At 38.7% G+C, this 10,564-nt stretch overlaps 1 protein-coding gene across 1 annotated transcript; it reads right to left on the bottom strand.

Moving 5' to 3' along the window:
• Window positions 1-1,857: 1,857 nt before the first annotated feature.
• LOC144325317 (vomeronasal type-2 receptor 26-like) lies at window positions 1,858-2,748 on the bottom strand. Its single transcript, XM_077918172.1, has one exon. It carries the CDS (start codon window positions 2,746-2,748, stop codon window positions 1,858-1,860), a length of 891 nt encoding a protein of 296 aa, XP_077774298.1.
• Window positions 2,749-10,564: the final 7,816 nt, after the last annotated feature.

Consider the following 10,564-nt stretch of genomic DNA (forward strand, 5'->3'; position numbering starts at 1 on the left):
CCCTGCCCATGGGCAGCGGGAATGCACAAGCAATCAGAGAATCCCATTGTATTGATGGGCCTCATTTGGCACCATTTGGTAAAATGAAAGGTCTTCGGTGTCCTCATTAATAAATCGAGCAGAGCCATATTTGAACTAGAGAATGATGAAATGGAAGCAGAAATAGAAATAGAGACGTGTGTGTGTGTGTAAGGTTTAGTCCTCCACCTGGCGGCTGATAATGTCTATATGCCCAGTACTTGAGTCAAAGTCTACCTACATCTGTAATCAATAAAAGTTGTGACCAATTTTAAATTCCTAAATAGTGTCTTGTCTAGTTGTTTATACCTAGTGTTGCTTCATTTTTGCCCACAGGAGTAGGGGTGCTGTGAGTGGGTTTGCAATATAATTACCAAGTTCTTTAAAAATGTCATCAGTTGCTCCCAGTTAACAGTATATTGAAGCGATTAAAGCAGTAATATAAGAACACATAAAATCATATAAAATGAAGAGAACAGAAAATTAGAGGATTCAAACCTATAGCAGAGTCCAGTCACAGGTAAGAATTTTAACTCTTAAAAAAATCCTGCATGTTTATTGTTCGACATATTATTTTGTGTGTGAACAAATTATGCTGGATGAAAATTATATATATGGTTGTGATGGGTTTTTAAAGAGAATGGACAGTCTACATGTTCATCTCAAACATTTCTTTCTCTCATCCCCAAACTACACAAAAATCTCTGAAAAGACACTATACACACTTGCATCTTGCCTGTGGAACCTTGTAGAGACCTAAAATCAGTGCTTATTTTCCTAAAAACTGTTTAGGGGTACTCTCATTTTCCTATTCATATTGAAATACTGCCCCTCAGTGAGGCCAAACTTAGATTCACAAAATGTTTAGGGGTGTGCATAACCCTGTGTCCCCCAGAAAAAAGCACTGCTTAAAACAGGGAGATTTCAGAGTAAAGTTCTCCAATGACTGCTCTCAGATTATCCCATGCATCACACTTGTAGTTGGGACAAATCTGGCCTGTGTTGAGAGAAGTTCCATTGTGGCATGATAGCTCCACCTTTCACTGAAGTAGCTGTCATAGATGCAGAAACCCATGGTAACACTGGACAGGAGCTGGTTGTTTTGATTGATCTCTTTGACCACAAATGTCAAGGCCAAAGTATGCTGGTAGTTTTTAGTAAGGGCACTACAATGAGAGCTGCATGCAACATCACAGGGAAATTCTGTACTTGGAACAAATCCTTGCCACTTATTTGCAATTGACCCAAAACATGTGCTTCAGGAGAAAGCTTATGCCATAATTAATTTGTTCATCTTTAATGTGCTGGAAGAGCCGTTGTTGGTCTTTTCTGCAGGAGACTGAGCTACCAACAATTTAACGATATGATCCTCATTAGCAACTACATCATCAAAATTAAATCCAACTATTTAGAATAAATATTGATTAAACTGAATTGCTGAGTGTAGCAGAACTGGCACAAGTCTTTTATGGCTTTTAGCATAAAGCTACCACCCCACCTCAGCTCTGATTGGATCCCCTAACATTCCCTGCTTTCTGCCTCTGGAAACAGAGGAGAAATTTAATTCAATTCAAATTGAAAGATGAACATAACTAATTCACACTTTACAAAACAGTATGTGAACTGTAATGCAGCCATCATTTAATTTTTTGCATCTTATAGATGAAAATATACAGATTGAGACAGCAGAAGGGGAAGAGAGATCGATAGATTCTGTATATGTGAGAGACATGGAGAATTTTGTGTTTGCAGATATTGAATGAAATGCTGTAAAAAAAGAAGAAGCTGAAATTCAGTCTTATATAAAAAAACTGCTTACAATTAATAATTTTAATATTTTCACTTAATTAGTCGTTCCCTTTTGTTCAAATCAGGCCTCCAAACAATAATGTAACATTTTGGTAAAAAGATGAAAGCCAGTAAACCAGCACCAGAGGCTAAAATGGAGAAGACCTCCACAGCCACCATGTATTTTCCCTTGGTACTCAGGTAGGTTGGAACAAAGGTCAACCAAACACTGCAGAAGACTAACATGCTGAAAGTGATAAACTTGGCTTCATTGAAACTATCAGGTAACTTCCTGGCAAGGAAAGCTATGCAGAAGCAAACAATGGAAAGAAAACCCATATAGCCAAGAAGACAGAAAAACATAATCACAGACCCCTCATTACATCCCAGTATAATTTCTTCAGTCTCTGAGTGCATGTCAGCATCTGGGAATGGCGGAAAGGTTGCCAACCATATGACACCAATTGATGCTTGGATAAGAGAGCATGAAAGGACAATGGATATGGCCAGTGGTTTGCCCACCCATTTCCTCATCATGCTTCCTGGTTTGGTAGCCAAGAAAGCCAGAACCACTGTCATGGTTTTGGCCAATATGCAAGAAACAGCAACACAGAAAACTATACCAAAACTAATTTGTTGGAGAAGGCATATTGCTTTCAGAGGTGGGCCAATGAAAAGCAAAGCACAAAGGAAGCAGAACAAGAGGGCAATGAGGAGAGTATAGGAAAGGCTTCGGTTGTTGGCTTTGACAATGGGTGTGTCATGTTGCTTGATAAATATTCCTAGAACCAAAGCAGTGAAGAACGAAAAGAAAATTGAAAAAATGGCTAAGATGATCCCAAGTGGTTCTTCATAAGACAAGAAGGTTACTGTCTTGTGAACACACAAATCTTGGTCCTTGTTGGGATACTGATCCTCTGCACATTCAGAACAGTCATCCATGTCTGAAAATTGGAAGAGAAAAATGGTTTATTTTGTTTTCTCGAACCTCAGTGTATTTCTCTTGCTCTAATACTGCAACAATGTAATAGGGTTGTGACAGTGTTATTTGGCATGGGATCTTATCATAGAGTTTGAACTGGATTTTGTTATGCCTTTCTGGAGATTCTGATTCAGCCAATTAAAAACAATATCATCAACAAGAACATCACAACTTGAATTGCCATGTGCTTTGGAAACTACATTAAATTTAAGCCTGTACACTGAAGGTCTTACCATCAAGGCTTGAAATCTTCCCATTTGGACAGGGGATGCAATCATAGCAGCAAAATGGTGCCCCTTCCTTCATTTTCTTGCTATAACCTGGATGGCACTTGTCTGAACATACAGAAATAGGCTGGGCCTTTGCATAAATGAGAGAAAATGATGAAAACCTTGTCATTACATACCAGTGATACAAATAACGGCTAACCTATAAATTTCAAAACAACAACAACAAACAAACCAAAAATTATTCAGCAAATATATTTGGGCAACTACATAGACATTTTACACAAACTCAATTACCTCTATATCTCTGTATGTATCTTAGGGCTCAGAATTATAGCTTTCTTTCCCCTCTTTCTTTCTTTTACTTTTCCATCTTCTTCCATTAATTTTCAACATAAAATGGTAGAAAGACAGAAAACTGACTACATGACTTGATTTCAGCAAAACAATGGCAGTGTCTGAGTTTACTGATTAAAATGGGTCTATTGATTTCAATGGGTCTACTCATGGAGAAATGACATTTCAGCTATCTATCTGTTATCTCTTGTTGAGAGAAGATAATTATGTGCCGATTGATTAGTCAGACATGTTGTCTGACTATTAGTTTGTAGATAAGTGTAATCAAGCAAGTTAACCTGAAATGCTTTGATTGAGGCCATTTTAAATTAACCTCAAAATGCTTTGATTGAGTTAGAGCAATCTGGCAAGCTGAGAAGTTGTCATCATGCCCAAACACCACATAATCACTTTTATAGCTAAGGAAGACTCTTTTTAAAATACTTATTGGACAAGGAACATTGTAATTGTAAAGAGACCCCTCCCCATCTTGTGGTGGAAATCTACAGTCTGATTAAACAGATGAGGGGAATCCCTGTGTATAAATCTGTATTCCCTTTTCTGTTTCCTGCTACTAAAGAACTGAAGAAAATGAAAGTAAAGTGGCTATTGCTAGCCATGGAAAATGATTTTTTTTAATGAAATAACACATTGCAGCTATGATTTTGAGGTGGAAATTACTTTCGTAAACCAAGAAAGTCTGTAATAAATATTATTTTTAAAAAGGAATTATTAAGGTAAGCTGAGTTGCTAATATTAAACAGAACATCAAAAGCATCCAGGGTAGTAAAAATACTTTTGGATCTCCCAGTGACTGCTGGTATTGTTCAACAATTGATGGTTGAACAATTAAAAATGGTCAGATCAATGTGGGATCTGCTCCTTTTCTCTGGTGTAACTCTAACTGTACTGCATTTTAAAGTCTTGTTTTCCCTCTGCTGAGCTCAAACCAAATCAGCCAATGGTAGCCCTGCTCCTGCATGGAATTTTGATCCTATGTACTGTATGTTTGCTTAATTTAAGATGGCATAATTTGTGGTGGGTTCCCATCCTTAGGAATGTTCCCTTACTGTTTGGTCTTAATTGGAAACTTTCAAAATTACTTGAAACTACCTGCTTGAAACCACTGTGCCATGTGATGTCACCTTCATTAATGGTGAATGCTTTTGCTCTGGCTTGCAACCTCCCAACTTTCACTCTTTGAAAGGATTGATTTAGGAAAGTCACCCAGTTGATAATATCAAATCCAGCTTCCAGTTCTCCATTCTGGTCAAAAGAAATCTCATCGCCAGCACTGTTGTTAAAGGAGACTCTCTTCACAAAGTGATGGAGCTAAGATGAGAAAGAAAATATATATTCTTCAAATATTTCAATGGCTTACATATGAAACTGTCTTCTCAGTAATTTCAGTACTGTCTACTCCACTTGACACTAATTCTACAAGATCTACTGGGCAGACTCAAGAGGACCTAGAACAGTTCATGAATCAAAACATCTTTGATTTAAGAACACCATTCCATTAATGCATACTGGACTGGTGAGTATATGGGAGACCTGTAAGCCCAAAGGACATATGTAGGCTATTTTAAGTTTTGTTTTGCCTCATCAAAGGCCTGTGGTATAAAAAGAAGGCCAAAAGAAGAAACATGAAGAAATACAGCACAAAAGGATATCTCTCATGTTGTTCCGGAACATTCCAGATACATCCCATATAGGCTGCTTCCCAGCAATAGCCAGTGTTTCACTGGAAAAAACAATGGTTGGAGCTGCATTTTATCCCACTGCTAATGTTGGACTCTTCACCACTCATCATTCACAATATTAATTCGACAAATTGCTCTTATTCTGGACTAAAAGCCATCACGTTATCAAATAATTAATTTCTGATTCCTTGATCAGAAAAGAAGAGTGTAGCTGAAGGAGAAGGGAATGGAAGTTCCATGAGAATTCATTCCCCTCCTTTTGGATTGTTTTAGAAATATCAGAATGATATATTTGATTGTGCTGGGAGAAAAGATTACTTTTCTGGGGCCAATAAAAAACTGGAGGACTACAATGTGTGTAGAGCTCCTAAAATGTAACAGTTTCTATATCAAAAGGTATTAGGATATTTTTATCTACAGTATCTATCTATCATCTAGCAAGCATCGGTCTATCTATCTATCATCTATCATCTATCATCTATCATCTATCATCATCTATCATCTATCTATCCGCATTTTACATTTAGATATGGTGATGAGATGAAAGTAGTAAAGCGGATAAGTTCATGAAAATGTTGCATATGTAGGAATTGTTAAAAACAGACACAAACATGGTGCTAACTCATATTGACATGCTTGGGCCATCACCTGCCAGGGCTGCGGATCCTGAAAATTCATTGTTCTTCTGTGTTTGAATAATTGCATGGCATGCAAGCCGTGGGCCACAGCATAGACAGCATTGTAGATATTGTAGCTGTGGCCAACCATCTTCATTTCAAAAAAATCCCCAGAGAGGCTGTCGAGCTTCTCACTTCCAGTGCAGGATTTCTCACCTTCTGTGCTAACAAATATATGGGGTGAAAGACACTGGAATGCCTGTACCCAGAAATCACTGATAAAACTATCTTCTTTGGTCCCCAGATGATTTCTGGTCTGTAGGAAATCGTGGAATCCTAATACTTCATTGGACTGAATGGTGAAGCCCAAAGCACCTTGGATGACTTGTAAATCCCAGCCCTTTTGATAAGGGTATGAACTGAGTTCCTGCTGGACTGTTAGAATCCACACTTTACATTTGGGCGGCATTATGTCATATTCAATTTCTGGAATGTATAACAGCCATCTGAACGTTACCATGTTTTCTGCATAAACAACAACTGCATTGGCATTACTCTCCATGGAAACATTATATATTCTCACCATTGAACCTATAGCTCCATACAGATTACTAAAAGAAGTTGCTTCAATTCTTTCTGTGAAGGAAAAACAAATTCCCCGTTGGGGAAACATTGCTGTTATTGTCCACACAAATCTATCTCCATTCTCATCATTTGTGGTAATGACCCCAATCCATGTCCATTGGAAGTGCAAAAGCAACAGGAGAATTCCTTTATGCTCATAAGTTTCATTTGGGACCATCTGGTAGAATGAACAAGTTTCAGTTTTATCAAATGTCAGTGGAACAGAGCCATATGTGAACTGTGGAAAGATATAAGGGGGATAGGATGGAATGGGATATGTTAAGAGAAATAAAGAAGCCTGAGTGTACTATATTTCAGTATGATTTGAATACACATTCCAGTGTGTTTCTATATTGCATGTGTAATACTTATTTATTTTAAATGCCATTATGGTTATTATTTAGAAGTTAGTTATTAGTTATTTTTAATAAGCTGTCAGTATACTTTTATATACTTTCAGTATACAGTGGTGCCCCGCAAGACGAACGCCTCGCAAGACGAAAAACTCGCTAGACGAAAGGGTTTTCCGTTTTTTGAGTCGTTCCGCAAGACGAATTTCCCTATGGGCTTGCTTCGCAAGACGAAACGTCTTGCGAGTTCTTGCGAGTTTGTTTCCTTTTTCTTAAAGCCGCTAAGCCGTTAATAGCCGCTAAGCCGCTAAGCCGCTAAGCCGCTAAGCCGTTAATAGCCGCTAAGCCGCTAAGCCGCTAATAGCCGTGCTTCGCAAGATGAAAAAACCGCAAGACGAAGAGACTCGCGGAACGGATTAATTTTGTCTTGCGAGGCACCACTGTATAATTGATTTATAATGTTTATATAATCATTTACATTTATAATGTATTTATATAACATTTGTATAGGGGTGTACACAGTGACGGCCAAATACATTTTACCATTTAGAATCATAGAATTACAGAATTGTGGAGTTGGAAGGGACCACAAGGGCCATCTAGTAACAACCCCCTTTTCCAAGTAGCCTTACTGGATATATCCCTGCAATGCAGGAATCTTTCACCCAACATGGGGCTTAAAACCAGAAGCAAAGGTCAGGTGACTTTGTCATTTATCTGTATGTCTTATGTGCAGGTCTGAAAATTTATCTCAAACACGATGTATCCACAGCACAAAGTCATATATATCTGGGGTTGGGGACTATCAGTGGTCATGATATGTCCTACCTGTGGAACTTTGTACATGCCCAATAGTGTTGCCATGTGGAGGGAGGTTTCAGAATAAAGAGCCCCAATGACAGCCATCAGTGGGTTCTGAACACCACATTTATAGTTTGGGGAAAATCTGTTCTCTGCTGAAAGAAGTTGCAATATGCCAAGGTAGGTCCAATGTGGAACGAAATAACATTCATAGATATGGAAGCCCAAGGTAACATTTGGTAAGATATAGTGATTTTCATTTATCTCCTTCACAGCATACACCAATGCTAGAGTGTGCAGATAGTTCTTAGTCAGTATACTATAATGAGATTTGGATGAAAGATGAAAGTAAGAGTTTGTTCTTAGTAAAACTTTTACAGTGTTGCTCTTCACAAAGAGCATATGCTACAGCAGATACCCGCACCCCAACTTTTCAGTTATTTGGAATAGGGATGCATGCAATAGGGAATATATTTGGAATAGGGATGCATGCAAACCCATTCTATGACTGCTTGGTGACTGGTGATAAGCTTTTTGGAAAGACGTAAAGGACTACAATTCAGTATAAGCCTGAGTTTGTAATGATTGATGTAATTGCTAGTATTCTTTAGGAAAATTAGGAAGAGATTACTATCAGTAGCAAAATCACTGGCTTCTAATATTCTTGAGGGCTTTTAAAAGCTTGAATTCACAATGGAAATGGTCTTGTCAGAAAACTGAAATTTTACACACACACACACACACACACACACACACACATATATTGCTTTAATGGACAATTTTCTATAACTATGGCATGATTGGTATTCATGCCATGAATACTTAAGAATTAAATGCCAGATGTGTGTGCGTGCGTGTGTAGGGGTTATCATGAAAACTATAGCATGTGGGAAGGGAAGCTTTATTCCCAAATAACAGCACAGGGCAATTTTTACCAAGGTCTCAGTGGGGAAGGAGGGGTTTAATCCTCCTCTGGCCACATTCTGGGCTCATCCACACTTCCTTTTTGGCTGCATTTTGGGGCACAGGTCCCGGCTTTCTGGGTCCAGCTCTCATTGGGGTCTTTTGTTTTGTTTTTCTGTCCCAGTGCTTTCCCCAGGAAAACCCATGTTTTACCACTGGATCACAGCATATTTTCCATGGATTGCAATTTGTTCTGATTCAACAGTAAAACACAGATTTTCCAGGGGGAAGTCCCATTAAAAACAACCAAAAAAGAAAGAAATACACACCCAGACCAGGATGTGGAAAGTCCAAACCTTTTCCTACAAAGTGCAGAGCAAAGCTAATCATGGATGAGCCTTTTGTGGTGCCCATGGCAATCCCACTAATACATGCTCTTTTACTGGCTGCAGTCCATGCATATACTCTACGCAAAGAAAACAGTTCACATATTATTGTTGCTAAATTCAATCCATGCAGCTGGTCTTTGTGACCTGGAAAGGTCTACTTAACGGAATGGAGGAAGGCTGGAAAGGAGAGAGGGAGGGCAGGCAGGCAGGCTTACAGAGTTTCTTCAATCTGTTCATCATGAGGGTCTTTATCAAAGCTATGCAGTTGATCAGGCAGCAAAAACTGAGAAATAATTCCACCAATTATGAGATCACCAGACTGTGGATACCTGTGACGAACAGTGATGGGATCACTAATAATGCAATGATTACTTTGCTGTGCCATGTGAGGCATCATAATATGCAACAAGACCAGTAATATCGTAAATGCAAATCTTTCCTCAGATCTTTCTGCAAAACACCAAATTCCTTGTTTCCCCATCCTCCTTAGAAGCTCCAGGAGTATACCAGTGGGATTCCACTTTACTCTACACTGCAACCTGCAATACAAACCTTAAAGCCTCAGATATTGGAGCCCCAGGTAGCAGCAGTGTAGGGTGTATTTATGCCACTCACTATGCTCATGGTTATTTGTTTTGCTAGTGCCTGCACAACTTGGGCAGTGTATTCAAGAGGGAGCAAAACTGACCACACTCAATTGAATGATCTAGGGAGGTGGATGAAAATTATCTGTTTTCAGAAAGTTCCTCTGTGGTATTGCTTCAGCAAACATGTTTGTCACTATGAAAGACAATTCTTTAGGGGAATACTTATTTTGAAGTTACATCTCAAGAAATTTGAGATTGCTAAAAATGAAAATTATGGTTTCAATGCAAAAATGGTTGCACCTGGGTGGGTCTTCCTCGGTTTCTCATTTTTCCATTGTTAAATTTAGTTCATAACATTTCTTTGTGATTATTATTATTTCCTTTAAAAAATTATGAACATTCTAGTGTGCATATATCTTAAGATTCACATGTTGCACACAGTGTCACCTAATATACACATTTTTTATTTTTTTTCCTTTCCAAATAGAATGCACTGTTGTTTTACTTTCACTACTACATGTATTTTATTCCAATTTACCATAATACAATATACATAGGTCAAAAATACATAGGTCAAAAATAAATAGTTAATTTAGTTGTGTTGGTGTTTTTTAAAAAAAGATGACAAATATTTTTTTGGTGGGGCGGTCTCTTTATTTATTATTCCACCCTTCCTTCAAAAGATCCCATATATAGATGCAAAATTTCCAGGAAAACCTGTACATATGGCAAAGGGACTAATTTTTTAAAAATCTCCCAAGAAAGCTCAGCTACTTAAACAAACACACATCTTAAAAAATGTTGCAACACAATTTTTCAGCCATATATTTAGAGTTGCACCATCCTTCTTGATATCCCAAATTATGACAAGTTGCCAGCTCACATGACTGGCGGAATGTGCTTAGGATCCAATTTAGCCCTTCCCCCCAATCCTGCCTCCACAACACCCCCTTTTCATGGCTTACACACATTTAATTTCAAAGAGCTGAATCCCAGTGAGCTGGGAGAGGGGGTTTATACTTGTGTATCTCTGACTGAAAGGGACGCGGGTGGCGCTGTGGGTAAAAGCCTCAGCACCTAGGGCTTGCCGATCGAAAGGTCGGCGGTTCAAATCCCCGTGGCGGGGTGCGCTCCCGTTGTTCGGTCCCAGCGCCTGCCAACCTAGCAGTTCGAAAGCACCCCCGGGTGCAAGTAGATAAATAGGGACCGCTTACTAGCGGGAAGGTAAACGGTGTTTCC

This window comes from Podarcis muralis, chromosome 13 (genome assembly GCF_964188315.1).
Source record: "Podarcis muralis chromosome 13, rPodMur119.hap1.1, whole genome shotgun sequence".
Taxonomy (NCBI): domain Eukaryota; kingdom Metazoa; phylum Chordata; class Lepidosauria; order Squamata; family Lacertidae; genus Podarcis; species Podarcis muralis.

Coding starts and splice junctions, on each gene's coding strand:
- LOC144325317 (XM_077918172.1), bottom strand. CDS start 2,748: ATGGATGACTGTTCTGAATGTGCAGAGGATCAGTATCCCAACAAGGAC.